A 16,938-nucleotide genomic window follows, 5' to 3' on the forward strand; every position below is an offset into this window, starting at 1 on the left:
TGATTGCAGCTCTAGGAAACAAAGCACTTTTTACTTGGTTTTGAATTTTGATCAACCAAAAATAAAAATAATTTTTAAATTCACTAATTTGAATTTAAAATTTATTTTTAAAATATTTCGCTATTAAAGTTATCTATTTTACGATCGTTATTGGTTTTATTTTACTAAAAACAGTGAGTTTAGCTAGCATAACTAGCTAAAAAAATATTTAATTATTATATGATATATTTCTTTATCAATTTTTATTTGTTTCACTAAATCAGGTAAAATTAAACTGATGATGTCGACGATCACAACAGCTGATAAAAAGATTCTAATTAAGAAAGTGCAGATAACTGACCACGCACAACTCCCGTCTAATTACAGTGCAACCCCTGGTGGAACCATCTTCTCGACGACCCCAGGAGGTCCAGTGACACTTTTTCATTTTTTTATATCATAACTTTAATTTTTTTATTTGTCATAATAATTTTATCTTAGCAGAGTTAATTTTTATTGTAATTGTAGTTGATATAACGAAGAGTCAAAAATGAAATTTTATAATTCTTTATTTATATGAACTTTTGAACATTTTTTTATGAACTGAAATTTAGGTACTAGGATAGTCTATGAGAGGGATTTCTTACTTCAGTGTCGAAATTCCACACTTTCAATGACTCCACCCACCAACCTGCCAATAATTCCCGGTGTCACACGGCCCCAACCCCATCATCAGCAACATCATCAGGATGAGGGTAAGAAGAATAAAGCTGTTATTGAAGAGGAGGAATCTAAAAAGGCAGCTCATGGTTGGTTGGTTGGTTGGTTGGTTGGTTAACTGGCTGGTTCTCTGACTGGCTGGTTTATTTGGCTTGTTGGTTGATTAGATTTTTATTGGTTATTTGGTTTTCCAATTCATTGCCTAGTTCTTCAATTAGTTGATTGGTTTTTAGATTGTAGATTGGGCTACATGGTATTAATTTTTTATTTTTGGTTGTAAAAATAATTATATTTTGTTTTATATTTTGAAAAGTAATCAGTTTTTAATGAATAAAATTATTAATCAAGCATTTATTTTGAAAATTTAATAAACCATATAAACCATTGCTCAGATGATCAGCAGTTTCACATGGAAATCTGAACAGGGAAGATTGAAATCTTTAGGAACACTAGTTAATATGAGTAATAACGTCAACTTTCAAAGATTTTTTAAAATATTTTAGAAAATTATGAATATGTGAATATATAACCGGGTATATAAACAAAAAATATTATATATGATAGATGAACAAAACTATCTGAATGAAGTTTAATTTCATAGCAGTCTGTTTTCAACTTGACTTATTTTGTTTAAGATATTTCGTGTAACTTTTTATAATAAAGTTTCTCGCTTTCTGCATTATTTTCTTTTGTTTCAATTATAATAATCATGATTGATTGATTGATTTGTTGGTTGATTGATTGACAGATTGATTGATCGATTGATTGATTTGATTTGAATTGCAAACATATCCGAATTCCTCATCTGAAACTGCAAGCATTTGGTTGTGATAAATACATTTAACATTATTTCCGTCCGTTATTACAACTGCTTAATAATGATAATAGTGGATGTCACTTATAAAGCACCACTGCAAGCGATCGAGACGTCATCGAAATCAAGAAATTATTAAAAACGTCAAATTTTTAAAATTCGAATTTTAAACAAACAAATTCAACAAAATATCGACCGATAACAAATAATTATTATCCATTATTATTATTATTATTATACACACTCCTTAGTAGATCTCTGAGAATGATTTACGTAACAGTAACATTTAGTAAGAACAGTTCACAGCATATTATAATGACTAAATCAACATACCATTTTTAATTACTTTTATTTGGTATAAATTTAAAAAAAATAAAATCGACATTACCGAAAATAATTAAAGGTTGAAAAAATTGAGATTCTTTGCATATCCCTGCTCAATCCATACGAAAGTGTTGTATATTGGTAAATATAGGCCCCCCTTAAGGCAAGCAAGTTAAATAAACCGACCACCCGACTTTATAAATTTACTTTTAAAATATTTTATTTTTTTCCGTGCAAACGTAGGTATCGCAATTAAAAGCTTAAAAATTGTGAATTAGGAAAAACTGGTACCCAAAAGACTATTAAAAATTTGTTTTAGCTTATTGATTTTAAGAAAAAAATTGACAAACAAAGTAGAAATTTTAAAAATCGCGTTCACAACCTGTTTTCATTTCAACCACATCACAATACAATTCAATTGACTTTGTTTGAGTTTGACTAGCTCACTGGTTCAAAAGTTCACTAATTTACAGTTTACAACACTAATTAATAATTCAATTTATAATTCTGGATCATCTGATCTACGTATTTTTTAACCAGTGTCGTCAATTTCAATATCATCTCATCTCTAAGTCTAACTAGACGAAAATTTAAAATTAAATTAATTCAAAAGTTTTTACTTTGCTGGACTCAAAGACCATTCATTCATTTAAACAAAAATAATAATTTTGATTGGAATATTAATAAACTCAATCTAAAAATGTTCAAGAGTTTGTTGAAAAAAATAGAAAAAGAAGCACACACGTCTTCAACAACACCACCATCTCCACAACAACAACAGATCTCAACAAACAATGACAGGACCCAACAACTGCAAAAGAAAAATACTGATGTGCTGTTGTTGAATGATCCAAACACCCAGCCTACCATCCACCGATATGGAGGTAACTATTATTATTATTATTATATACATATTTACACGTAAATGTTTAAGATGTATGTCGGAAGGAGACCATATTAAACCTAATATTGTGTGAGCTCTACCAAATTGCCAACAATTATGTAGAATTCCTACAATGTACTGTAAATTGTGTATATGTCCGTTATATAGTGAATTAGTACAGAGAAAGACTTAACATTAATTAAACATTAAGAAATATGTCCTGTTGGTTATATGTTTCGTTGAATAGTTTGAAAATCATTTTATGCAGATCGACATGTTGCGTCCACAACATCAACAACGACCTCAGCATCTCGTAGACATTCCAGCAACATATCATCTGCAGACAGCAACAAAGAATCCATAACTAAAAAAGATTCTAAAAGCAGCTTGGTTTCTAGTAGCAGCGGCGGCAACGGCAAAGATCTGAAATACTTAAAAGATAACATTGCTTCTAATGACAACGAAGAGAAAAAAAATGAAAATGTAATTGAGGTTATAAATGAAGATAGGAAACAAGATGTTGAGGACATTATTGACGTCAGAACTCAAGCTCCCAACCAAGTAGATGTTGATGATGATTGTGTTGTTGATGGTATTAGCAATGATGCTGACGATGATGTAGATGGTGATGATGTAGATTATGATGAAGTAGGTGGTGATGATGGTGATTCTAGCCACAATGTTTATATTTTAATCTTTCCTCCAAACAGAAGTTCAACAGTGAATGTGATGACTGCAGAAATATACTCCAAAGACAGCAACAACAACAAGAGCAACCACTACTAATTCCATCGCAACATCAGCTTACATTGGCTGATAATTTAGAAACATCGTCATCATTGCCAGCAGCAGCAGCGATAAAAATGTTAGCAAAATTTGTAGTATTGCAATAGTTTTAGTAGTAGTAATATAAGAAACATTAGCAGCTGTGGTAGTAGTGGTAGCTTCAGTAGGTCTAGTGATCGTAGTGGTAGTAGCAAATTTGTCAATATTTTCAATAAATTAATTTGTTCAGCAGGCATTTAGAAGAGGAGCTGAGTGAATCTAGGTCAACTATTGTTCAATTGACCAATCACATTAAAAAGGTCGTTTCATGAATAAATTGAAATATACTTAGGAATAATTTTATTATTCTTCAAAAAAATAAATGATTAATAAGTTTATCAAAATAAATTGTTTTTTTTTTTGGAATAATTTTATAAATATGTTCATCAAATAAATAGCTATATATAAACTTTTATTCAGAATGTTTTCCATTTTATGTATTAGTTTTTTTATTTAAAAAAAATTTATTTTATTCAATTATAGATATCTTCAGTGAGAAAGAAAGCTAGTTATGATGATAATGATGGTGATGATTATGATTGGTTGGAGAGGCAAATAGAAAGTGAAAGTAAAATAAGTCAGCTGATGGAGGAGTTAATCAGCTGTAAGGTAATTCAATTTTGTTTTAATAATTCATTTATTCAATCAATTCAGCTAGTCAGTATATTAATTCATTTAATTAATCAATTCATCCAATCAGTCAACCATTCAATCAATCAACCATTTAATCAATCAATCAATCAACCAGTCAATCAATCAACCATTTCAACCGACCTCTCAGTCAATTTTGTCAAATTGAACTCAACATTCAGTAACGTTAATTCAATTAGTCAGTCAGTTCATTAAACGTTTATTTATTAATTAATTCAATCATTAATCTACCATCAATCAATCAACCAACCAACTAAAAAATGAACCAGAAAAACATATCTGAGCTTGAGAGTGAGAAGGAACATTTGAATGTGAATCTCAGGACAAAATCCGAAGAAAATGTTCAGTTTAATAAGCAGGTTAAAATGATGATGAATATGATGATCATTTTTTTGAGTGAATGTCTAAAAGTGAATTTCTAAATATGTTGACCTTTCAAAATGTATTTTGACTTTGTTTGACCATTTGAGACCAGATGAAAGGGAGGGTATATAAAGCATGTGTGAGAGCAGCGATGATATATGGTGGTGAAACTTGGGTGTTGAGGAGAGAGGAGGAAAGTGTACTGCAGAGGGCTGAAAGAGCTATGGTGAGGATGATGTGTGGGGTTAAAGTGAAGGATAGGAGGAGTAGTACAGAGCTGATGTCAATGATGGGACTGAATGAGGACATTGTGACATTGATAAGGAGATCGAGATTGCGGTGGTATGGACATGTGTTGAGAAGGGATGAAAGGGTCGGGATTAGGCGAGCGTTGGAGTTCGAGGTTGAAGGAGTGGTAGGAAGGGGTCGTCCGCGATTGGGATGGAGAGAGCAGGTGGAGAAGGACAGGGTGAAAGCGGGGTTGCGTGATACTGAGGCGAGTGACAGATGTGGATGGAGTCGAGGGGTATTTCGGTTTCATCATAGGTAGCCAAGCGGCAACCCCCGATCTCGGGGAAAATGCCGTCTAAACGTGTGTTTGTTTTGTTTGTTGACCATTTGAGAGTGAAACTTGCGCAATTTAAATTTGTATATTGATAAACCATTTTAAGGTTAATTTTTACCTTCAACTGTTTAAAAAAAGAACTATTAAAGTTAAAATTTAATTTCAGATCGCTATGCTGAAGACTGAACTTGAAGAGAAACGACGAATTTTGAAAGATATGGAGGAGGATTTGTTGATCAAAGAAAAACTCTTGAGCGATCTGGAAAGAAGTTTGTCGTTTTGTTATACTTCTCTTCCAATTATTGCAATTGTTATAACGATAATAACAATTAGTACCGTTAATATTTATTTTTCAATAATTATTTTTCTAGCTTGATTTGATTTTTTTACAAACAGGTAACAAAGAACTGAAAATAAGTATTGATAAGTTGCATTCAACGAACAAAGAATTTGAAAAACAAGAGCTGAACACACGTCAAGAAATAATTTTACTACAACAACGACTCGAAAGTGTGGCGCTACAAAATGACGTCATCGTTGAAGAATTGAATGAGAAGTTAGCTTCATACGAGTTAGAGTGCTCGAGATTGAAGGAAGAAGTGAAGTCAATCGAGGATGGAGTGACGGTACGGATGAATAAACAGGTGGAGGAAGTAAATGAACAACTGAAGGAAAAAATAAAGGTAGTGATGACGATGTTGATGATGGTGATGCTCACGATGATGGTTATGATGTTCGTAATGGTGATGACGATGGTGGAAAATTTCGCCCAACAGGTAATAAAAAAGCAAGAGCAGAAGTTGTTGGATTTGAAGAAAATGTTGCATCGAGAGATGACAACGAACAACGCAACAACAACGACAACAACGAACAACGCAACAACATCAGCAGCAACAACAACGACAACATCATCCAACATCAACAACAACATATCAACAAATTTAAACGTTGCGATTCATAAAAATCATAACATCTACAGCAACAACTATGACAACAACAACAGCGTTGAATATAGCACTGACAGTGATTATGATCAAAACTATAGAACTATCCCAACAGCAGCAGCAACAACCTCATCATCAAAGAAGAACAGCAAAAACGTCAAAAATAACAACAACGACAACAACAGCGCGAACGGAATTGTACAGGATGATTTAAACTTCAAATATTTGAAGCACGTTCTGTTGAAGTTTCTACTGAGTAGAGAACATGAGGTAGTTGATGTTGATGATGTTGTTTCTGATGACAGTAGATGATGATGTTGATGATGATGTTGGTTCGTTCTTTCAGAGAGGGGCCACTCTGACAAAGAGTTGGGGCACGAAGGGTCGGAACTATTCATAACCTAACAAGATGACTAATTTTGATATGCCTTGTTCAATGTTACTTGTTGAAATTCCTAGAACAGCTTCTAAATAAATATTTGTCTTACAGTTTGTTCCTTAGTTTTAACTTAATGATACTCATAATTGAACGTGTCGCGGGCAAAATCAGGGCTTGCGACTTGCATCTGTCAGATCACGCGGGCTGGATGTTGTTGATGATGGTTGCAGCTGTTTGCCACTTCCGTTGTTGTTTTTTACATCTCTCAAACCTGTTTCTGCATTGCATTTTATTATACTTTACCAACTATTTCACTTTGAATCATATCATCGTCACTCCAACATCATCATCAAAACCACCACCACTAGCATCATCATCACCTCACAGGCTCTCCAGCTGATAAAAGTCTTGTCGACCTTACTGAGGTTCGACTGCAATGAGGAGGAACTGTTGAGGGAGACGTTGAAATGGAAGACCAGCTGGTTCCGCTCGAGGCCAAACATTCCTGAAAAAGGCCAAACCGCCATCGTGTTGCCTGCTTCCACCTAATAAAAAATATAAATTTACTTTTAAAAACTTATTTGTTAATTAATTAATATATTTATGTGTCAGTTTATCTACCTTACTATTCCTATCTCTCTATCCTCCCTTGTATTTCTATCTGTCTTCATATTTCTACCTATCTAACTGTCCACCTATCTACCATCCATCTTTCTATATAACTGCTATTAGAATACTCATACGTCGAGTATATAAATAATACGCAAATACTCGGTCGAATTCAAAACTTAAATACTATTTAAACTGCAAATACTGCTGCTGGTACCTCGAATACAAATACTAACTACGAGTTAAAATTGTCTAAATACCTTGCAGCCTTCATTTGGTGCAAGTGGCACGGCTAGTTAAAGAATTTACGTGCTCAATAAACCGATCGTACATTACACAATTTTTCTTTTATTTCAGCAAGAAAGAACTGAGTGAATCAATCATAGATGGTGTTGGATCGAGTAGATTGCCTTCCGTGGGATACGATTTCTCTCCGAAATGCAAGTTGAAATTTTAAAGTTGTTTTATGTGGGTCTGCCTGTAGTTTCGATAAGTTGTTAGTCCATTGAGGAATGATCGTGTTGATTCATCTCTGGGTCCAAATGTTCGACGCAGGTCAAGGAGGGCGTGGAAAGTTCAGTGTCCTCGTTTAGTGAATGAGACGCATTTTAAAGTATTGTCAGGGCCAGACCTAAGGGTCAGGATCAGACCAGGGTTAGTGCTGAGCTGCTTCGCTAGTTGAAGAAATGATGTTTCAAGCAAGCCATTGCTCAACAATTCACGACTGATGTTAGTAATTAATGTCAACTTTTAAATCAATAAACTATTCTTATTACAATCACAGTATATGAGTATTCATGCAGGAAGGAATATTTCATTCCTCACTCCTACTACAACTCATAACCCCAACAGCAACTTATCACTCTTTCAACAACACTGCCTTCTTAAATCTCACCTACCTTGAAATATTGTTCCATGTTAACACATAATGAATGAAGAAAATGAATGTTAAAATTTAAAAAAAGAAAAGATTGATTGAGTAAAGCGAATGATTGATCGATTGATTGGTTGATGAGAAAGAATGACTGAATGAATGAACAAACAATTGTTTGACTGATTTATTAATGAATTAATTGGTTGAATGGATGTTAAAGAGGATGAATAAGCGAAAGAGTGAATGAAAGCTAGTAAATATTTATATACATACATATATATATATACATACGCATATACATACATACATACGTATATTATTTCATAAAATAAGTGTTGATCAAACTTTGTAAAAACAATTTCAACGCTTAAACATGAATCATGCTTTCAAATAATTTGGCAATCTAAAATTGAAAATGTTAATAACCTAAAAGAATAAATAACTGTAACGTCATATATATATATATATATATATATATATATATATATATATATATATATATATATATATATATATATATATATATCATAATTTCTTATCTGGAGTAGGTGAACTAAAGTGAATTAACATTGAAAATTTGTTGAAATGTACTTCTTACTGTGTGTGTCCGTTTGCATGTAGCCAAGCATTAGAGAGTGTAACAATGAAATAAATATATAAACACACACACACACACACACACACATATATATATATATATATATATATATATATATATATATATATATATACATGAAAAAATCGCATGAATGTATATATAACCAACATTTTACGGTTGAAAAAAATACTAATGATGATTGATTGTTTAAAAAAATGAGACTTAAAATATATAAAATTGAAAGTGAATGAGTAATTGGATGAGTGAAACAAATGAATGAGTGACAGATTGAATGAATGACTGAATGAATGTTTGGAAGAAAGAATGGTGGATGGAAGATATAGAAGGAATATAGGCAATGTTTTATTCATAAAGTATATAAAGTTACTGTAAGCAATGCAATATTAAGCTTACGTTAATAAATAATAAGAATAATAAGTTATAATAAAAATAATAATATTAATAACACCAAAAATAGCTGAAAATATATCCATATATATAATATTACGACAGTCATTAACGGTTGTTGAAAAAAGTTTAATATCATTCCGTGGTTCATATTATTCCAATTATTATAACCAGTACAAGTTGGAACACTGTTCCAGGCTGGAAAATTTGGAAACGTAAAACAAGAAATGAAACTGAATGATCGAATGAGTGGGTGAATGATTGATTGGATGAATGAGTGAATGATTAAATGAATGATTGAATATTGTACCAGATATAAGCAGCACTACTAAATTATTATTACCATTATTTCATTTAACGATTGTTATCCAAAAATGGCATACATTTTTTGTAATATTGGCATTAAACTTCGAAGAAAATTAATTAAAATCATTGATTTTATTTCTCGTCATAATAAACCGTTTATAATATATATTATATTATTTATATATGTATTTATACCTGTGTATATACATACATATATAATTTTTATATAAGTGCAACAATGGATAAATAATATAAATTCATTCACTCACTCATCTTGCCATTCATTCGCTCAATCATTCATTCATTTATACACTAATTTTTTCTATACTGAAAAGTTCGTTAATGTTTCCATTCGTTTATTAGTTAGTTTAATCATTCATTAGTTAGTTCAATCAAGAATTCACTCATTCCTTTTATGCAGCGTATGGCATGCAAGCTTGGTTAAATACTTTGCAATGATATTGATTAAAAAAAATAATCAGTCGTAACATACAATAATAATAAATAAATAAAAAATGTATAAATACTGTCGCTAATCGCTAAGGATTAAAATTATCCGACCAATCAAATCTCTAGATTAGAACTTACCAGTTCATCAAACGACCAATCAAAAACCATCTAATTAAACCAGTTAGAAATAAGAAGGACCAATCAAAGATACGAATTTGCCACTACCACTACATTTTTAATCAAATTTCAGGTCTCAAATTTCAATTGACCATCGGCGACGTCAGTGAAATTTTAAAATTCAAACCTGACTGGCTGCCCCGATTACCGAATTTGAAAAAATTTGAATCTTGATTGGCTGGCTGTTCGTTCAAAATTCAAAAACTCAAATCATGATTGGCTGGTTCTTTGTCTTTTCAATTACGAAATTGGTGAAATTTTTGAGGAATTTTGGAGCCTCCCTCTTGCAGATGGCCTGTATGACAGACGACGGCACCCACCCGCCTGGATTGACTGTCATGATGATGATGATGATGAGAAGGATGGTGATGATGATGATGAAAATGATGTTGATGTTGATCGGGACGTTGATGACGATGCTGATGCTGATATGGTGGTGATATTCAATCGATCAATCCATTAAACAATGAAACAAACCATTAGCGGAATACTGTATTCTGCAGGTCAGTGCATCTCTCACCATCGTCCCATCCCAATTGGCTGGAGGTTGAACTATTGTCTGAGCTGTCATTGGTCAATTAATTGAGGTAATGAATTTAATAGCATGTGATTGGTTAGTTTAGATTCCATAAAAAACAATAAATCATACCTCTATTAAGACAACATAGAAAACAAAACGAGAACTTAACAAAAACAAAAAAAAACATAGAAAGAAAGCAGAACCGAACGGACCAATCATGGCGACGTTAAACTGTAGCCTGATACATTTCGGCAAGTCAGGGGGCGATGGAAGATAATCGGTCGAATGATTGGCTACGATCCAATAATCAGGGGAGTCCTCATCCTCCGGTGGGCAGTGGCGGATGGTCGACCAAAACATCGAGTCCCTCTGAGCGGCGGGCCACACACGCTTCAGTACCTGCGGGCGTCAGTCAGTAAAAGGAAGGAATGAAGATTCAATGAAGAAATGAAAGCCACACAACCACAACAGTCAACCAACACAACACATCACGTAACCAAATAGCAACAACGTGAAGAAGAAGAAGAAGAAGAAGAGAAACCTGGCAAGTGATATGTGTATCTGAAGACAGCCATTCAATGACTTCTGTCGTTTCGAGAGTCGACTCCCACTCCAGACGGACACTCGGTTCCCAGAAGTAGTAGCATAATTCGTGCCCTGTTATGCCCTGTTCCCATGAGTGTGTTGTGTGTGTGTGTTTGTCTCTGCATGTGTGTGTGTGTGTGTGTGTTTGTCTCTGCATGTGTGTGTGTGTTTGTCTGTGTGTGTGTGCGGTGATCAAACCAGACCAAAGAACGAAACAACCGACAATGAAGATAATTTACGAACAAAATTGAAACGAAACCTTAACAGTGTGCACAGCTTTGAGGGGGTAGACGACCTCTCCCCCGTCATCCACCTCCCTCTTGTAAACCTTCATCTCACCCTCGGAGGCCACCAGGGTCCAGGTGTCGGCGACGTCGTTGGCCGACATGTCTGCGTGCTTTATGTGGTCATCTACGATTCTGTTGATCTGTACACGCACGTGTGTGTGTGTGTGTGTGCGTGTGTTTGCGTGTGCGTGTTTGTTTCTTTGTTCGTGTGTGTATGTGTTTGTTTTCATTCATCAACTCATTAGTTGATTTTCCTTTCTTCTTTCTTTCATTACTCATTCATCCATCCAGCAAACCTTCCATTCATTACTAATAACCATGACGTCATAGTCTCATGTGAGAATCCCAATAAATCTTAATCTCTGTGAGTCAGTGTGTACCTTCATGACCATGCATTAATTCTTTCGTTTCTCCATTCTTTCATTCAATCATTCCTTCATTCAATCATTCCTTCTTTCAATCATTCTTCCATTCACATATTTCAAGAAACCTCGCTATATAATGGATGCGTCGGCTCCAGACATGTTTGTGGCATTTTCGGTGGTGGAGACCTCAGTTCGATGGTTTGTAACTTCAGCTGCCAATCATTCATTCATTCATTCATTCATTCATTCATTCATTTATCTATCGAAGTACTCATTCATTCATCCATCTATTCATTCATTCATCTCAAAAACTTGAAAGCAACACGTGACCAGACCTTTTCCTCTTCCTCCTTCTCCATCTTGTCCAAGGTGGCATCGATGGCGTCGAAAAATTCCTCGTCATTAAGCATGCTGTGTGGTCCTTCCTATCACGTCAACAACAACAATAAGAACAACAATAATGATGATGATGATGATGATGATGATGTTGCAACTGGCAACCTCATAGTCTGGTCCTCCTTTGATGACGGGCTTCAACTTTTCAGTGAGGATATGCTTGTACCCATCCTCTAGTCTCTTGCGCTTCTCAATCTCCTAATCAACATAAGAATGGATTCTCAATCTCCTAATCAACATTTTCACGCGAGTAACAACGACTAACAAGGACAAAAAGAGACAGACAGGCAAACAGAAAGAGAGACATGAATGCATACAATTAGAGTGACTTACGCTTCTTTGTATGACATGCACTGATCAGTCAAAACAAAGAAGCATTTTTTGTATAAATTGCCAGCAACTACATCAAAATAATAAGAAATGAAAAAATTAACAAAAACGCATTTTAATAAACATAAGTATGTTATGTGTAAAATTAATTTCTTTTGTTAAATCACAGCTATATAAATTTATACAGGCAGACAGACAGACAGACAGAGAGACTCAGACAGACCCTTTCAAGTTTTTTCTTCCAAGCTTCTTCTCTCTGGGACATCAGCTCAATACAATGCGCCATGGTGGCCAATATACCTAATAGCAATGAATGAATGAGTGAATACTGGATGAATAAATAAAAGAATGAACAAACGAACGAACGAATGAACGAACGAACCATGAGCTGTGGATTTGAAGTTGATAGATTCACCTTTGAAATCAACCGCATGGGCTCCATGCTGCCTCAAAACACTCACTGTGTTTAAATGTACTTCAATGTTTATGAAGTCGTTTGTTTAGTTTTTTTGGTTTCATGTATTCATTCAAAAATTCTTACAATTATCCAATAATCTCATTAATTCCTTCATTAATTCATCCATTAATTCATTCATTAATTCATTCATTCATTTGAACATTTTTCAAAATCAGCTAACGTAAATCTTTCTCATTATCTTTATAGTGGATTAGTCCATTGGCAACACTATCAACATCATCATTGATGATGTTGTCATGGTTACGTAGTTGGTTGTTGTTGTTGTTGTTAGAGTTGGATGACGATGATGTTGTTGTTGTCGCTGATGATGATGGCGTTGTAGTTGTTGTTGTTGTAGTTGTCATGTTGTTGTAATCATCAACCACACCATCTATATCATCTTGTGTCACTATTGTGGCAATAATTCATTTATCATTGAGTCAACATTGATTTTTCATCCAAATCATCATCAGCAGCAACAACAACATCGTCATCATCAACAACGACAACAACATCACTAACAATCATGTACAGTGTATTGAGTGACAACTGAAGCACAGGCGTCGAAATAATTTTGAAGGTTGTCGACCTGCCTGTACAAGGTGTCCTTGAATGTCTCCATCTCGAGTAACTTCTCTTGCAAGCCCCTCCCACGCTGTTGTTCATTTGTCAGTTGTTGTTAACAACGTTACGTGATTGGTCGTTGAAAACGAATAGTTTTTCATGGCGGGTTGAGTATAATTTGGATCATTACGTGATTGGTCATTGAGATTACATGTGTTTTTGAATGTTCAGAGTAAAGTAAAACTGAAATTAAACAACTCCGACATGTAAAGATAGAAAGACGGTGCAAACCTTGAAAGAGGATGCGGAGGCAGTTGATAAGCTGGCTGTGGAAGCCAATGAGAGGTGAGAACCGTGGCGACGTAATGAATTCTCGCTGCCATAACCCGATTCCGCTTGCTGCAATTCGTTGAAGGGAAGACATATTTATTGTTATTATTAGTAGTAGTAGTAACATTTATGGCATTTATTTGATGAAACATTTAAAAAACTAGATGATGGTGATGATGATGATAATAATAATGGTGATGATGATGATGATGACAAATATTATAAACTTTTCTAGTAGAGAAAAAAAATTTGCATATCAGCATCATCACAATCATCATCACAATCATCATCTGAGGTGAATAAGCAGCTTTAAAATGAACTTTCAAATGTTATTCAAATTATCTAGATGCTCACATGTTACTTGACTGCAAACATTTGCAATCATCACCCTCATCGTCGCCATCATCATCATCATCATAATCCTTGTTTTTGTTGTCAACATAATCAAAAACATCATCATCATCATCAACAACAACATAATTGTTCTACATAGACACAATTAGCAAATGCACATAAACCAGGATATAGAGAGGCACACCAGAATGAAAACAATCCCAAAATAACATCACCCACACAAACATACTCACAAAAGTTGCACCTATGTATAATAAATCAAGCAGTATTAATTAACAATCACCCAGATGAATTAATATATGCGCATATATTAACATAATTACCCTAACCCCAACCTTATGCTTCTCGAGAACGGCCATCCACTTCAATCTTTCCTCTGATGATTGGGCGCGAAGGTACCACAAACAGTCATTTATGCCAACATCAAATCTGCAATCATCAAACTCATGGGCCTGGTGGGGATGATTATGGTGATGAAGATGATGAAGTTGATGATTATAGAAAATAACTTTATAGTCCTACATTAACAAATGAGCTTTGAAAATCAATTATGTAATTATGAAAGTAATTATCACCATCCTAACAAACTTTTCTACATCATCATCACCATCATCATCATCATCATCATCGTTATAACTATCACCATCATCACCATCAGAGTTCTTTGATATGCTTCATATAAAATTTTAAATTCAATGTTCAAATGTTTGTGTGGTGTGCTGGTTAATGTCTATTATAACTTTTATTTTAACAAAAAATAAAAAAATGTTGCTGGAAAAGGGACATAAAACTCAAACATTACTTTTATTACTCAATATTAAGTTACAAAACAATGAAAAACATGCAGATCACAAAAATTCAACCACAATAAATTGCCTTTCTTGAAATATTTTTTATTTAAATAAAATTATTTTAAATATTAACCAACAATAATAACCATAGCAAAATAATTTCTCCAATAACCAATTAATCAACCAACAATTGTTATAACAAAATAACAAAACATGCTTAAACTGAATTTAAAATAGCAGTCTATAATTTTTCAGCAGAAGCTTGCTCTCTAATAAAAGTATAAAACTAATAGCAGATTATTTGAGGACACAGAACATGGAATTCAATGATCATGCCATGAAACAAATAATAACATAGCATTACACTGAGTACTGTAACAATTACACACTCACATTACACTGTAATCGTAATGCTATGTTAAACTGTTACATTGAGCATTGTATAGATTACTACTACTACTAAACTAACAAAAGAAATGACATCTGGATAATAAAACCATACTAGAAATGACATGATAAAACCAGGCTAGGAATGACGTCACAAAACAAGCAAAAGCAAAGCAGGACTAGCCGAAATAACGGCCTTCGACAGACTGACAGTTCCTCTGCAGCCCACAGAAGCTTCTTCCTCTGATTTGTAGTAACTGATCGTCCCGTTCTTCACGACGATGAACCTATCCTGCCAGCCGTGAATGTAGTTCGTCCACTTGCTCAGCACCCCACAGAGTTCCGGCAGATGGGAAAACTCGTCCTCCACGTCAGCTTCATCGTCGTCGCTGCCGCTCAACGCGTCCCTGCTGCTTTCATCGGCCATCTTTTCCGTCCGGAAAATGCCAAGGATGGATTTAATCTTCATTGCTTTGCGACTTCTTAAAGTAGGAAAAGGAATTTATGTTAAAAAAATCAGCCGTAAATAAAAATTAAAAAGTGTCGCAGCTTATTTATAACATTTTTCGCGTAATTGTCACATAGCAAAAATGTAGATATCCATTTTTAAATTAATCACACACGGTGCGTTCGCTTTGTTGTTGTAAAGGTGTGATTCGTTTATAGAAACCTTCGCTATATAAAGTTAATTCTATTTCATGCGATCCCTAGCTAACTCTATTTCTAAGTATTTTATTTTGGTATTCCACTAATACGAGCAAAAATATTAAATCGTCATAAATGTAAATGTCTATGAATAAATGAATAGTAAAAATTTTATAAAATTGTATAATTTTATGTGGACAGCTTAAACAGTCTCAAGTTTATGAAACGATTTTAACTTTTAAGTACTCTTCTATTCCGGGTTCAAACCTTACCTCTCTAGTCCTAATAGTAAGGAAAAGAAAGATTAAAGGTCTATAGCATTTTCCCTAGGTTCAGCTTCACCCCAACCCAACAACAACAGCACAGACATCGTTCGTCAGCTGTATTGTTATTAAAAGAGAGTAAAACTCCGATTTTAGACACGAATAGTTATCATTATGAACCATGCACTATTATTCAATTATTTTTTGGAATGTGGCGCTGATATTGCGAATTAAGTTAGTAGTTTGTTACCCAGATTCATGTAGTACTTAATTTCCAGAGCCCAAAAACGTATAATTTGGTAATAGAAATACCGAAGTTTTTGCTTATATATCTTGAATGGACCGAATGGTTATCATTATGTATTAATATATTTCGATTTTTTGGAAGGTGACGCTGAAATAGTGAATTAAGCTGGTAGTTTGTTACAAAAATCATGTTGCACTCAATCTTTGGGCATGAAAATGTAAAATTTGATAATGAAAATCTCGACGTTTTTAATATAGTACCTAGAATAGCTACCATTGTGCATTAGTATTACGCACGATTTTTTTGTATAATGTGGCGCTGACATAATAAATTCATTTATCTTGATTCGACAATCCTCAAATAGTAAGAGATTTTCCAGTATTCCTAATTTTAAAATTATTTGCTTCTCTTTTGATTTGAATGGTTAAACACGAAAGATAATTTTTTTAGATGAATGAATCAACTGAATGGTTGTTTGAACGAGTTTTTATAAAGAGTGATAATTTGGCTTTTCATCTTTGGCAAAACGGACAAGATCTATGGCAACA

The 16,938-nt window shown here is 33.8% G+C and overlaps 4 protein-coding genes across 4 annotated transcripts; 3 read left to right on the top strand and 1 right to left on the bottom strand.

The window, feature by feature from the left end:
- Positions 1-295: 295 nt before the first annotated feature.
- HELRODRAFT_148055 (hypothetical protein) lies at positions 296-700 on the top strand (the record flags this gene model as incomplete). The annotated part of the gene is made up of 2 exons (XM_009027770.1): positions 296-407; positions 594-700. Coding segments are annotated over 2 exons (219 nt in total), but the record flags the coding sequence as incomplete, so codon positions are not given.
- Positions 701-2,537: 1,837 nt separating this feature from the next.
- HELRODRAFT_178911 (hypothetical protein) lies at positions 2,538-3,817 on the top strand (the record flags this gene model as incomplete). The annotated part of the gene is made up of 4 exons (XM_009027771.1): positions 2,538-2,721; positions 2,989-3,368; positions 3,431-3,585; positions 3,739-3,817. 4 exons carry the CDS (start codon positions 2,538-2,540, stop codon positions 3,815-3,817), a joined length of 798 nt encoding a protein of 265 aa, XP_009026019.1.
- Positions 3,818-5,296: 1,479 nt separating this feature from the next.
- On the top strand, positions 5,297-6,996 carry HELRODRAFT_178912 (hypothetical protein; the record flags this gene model as incomplete). Its single annotated transcript, XM_009027772.1, has 4 exons — positions 5,297-5,393; positions 5,521-5,807; positions 5,901-6,338; positions 6,835-6,996. The coding sequence occupies 4 exons, from the start codon at positions 5,297-5,299 to the stop codon at positions 6,994-6,996; spliced, it is 984 nt and encodes a 327-aa protein (XP_009026020.1).
- Positions 6,997-9,282: 2,286 nt separating this feature from the next.
- On the bottom strand, positions 9,283-15,864 carry HELRODRAFT_114561 (hypothetical protein). Its single transcript, XM_009027773.1, has 17 exons — positions 15,797-15,864; positions 15,420-15,717; positions 14,393-14,509; positions 13,665-13,772; positions 13,332-13,464; positions 13,075-13,131; positions 12,735-12,812; positions 12,576-12,652; positions 12,128-12,220; positions 11,962-12,051; positions 11,752-11,838; positions 11,234-11,401; positions 10,931-11,056; positions 10,602-10,788; positions 10,347-10,433; positions 9,946-10,202; positions 9,283-9,890 (listed from the first exon to the last, which is right to left on the bottom strand). Exons 2-16 carry the CDS (start codon positions 15,702-15,704, stop codon positions 10,075-10,077), a joined length of 1,821 nt encoding a protein of 606 aa, XP_009026021.1. The 5' UTR covers positions 15,705-15,717; positions 15,797-15,864; the 3' UTR covers positions 9,283-9,890; positions 9,946-10,074.
- Between the last annotated feature and the right edge of the window lie 1,074 nt (positions 15,865-16,938).

This window comes from Helobdella robusta, assembly GCF_000326865.2.
Source record: "Helobdella robusta unplaced genomic scaffold HELROscaffold_50, whole genome shotgun sequence".
NCBI lineage: Eukaryota > Metazoa > Annelida > Clitellata > Rhynchobdellida > Glossiphoniidae > Helobdella > Helobdella robusta.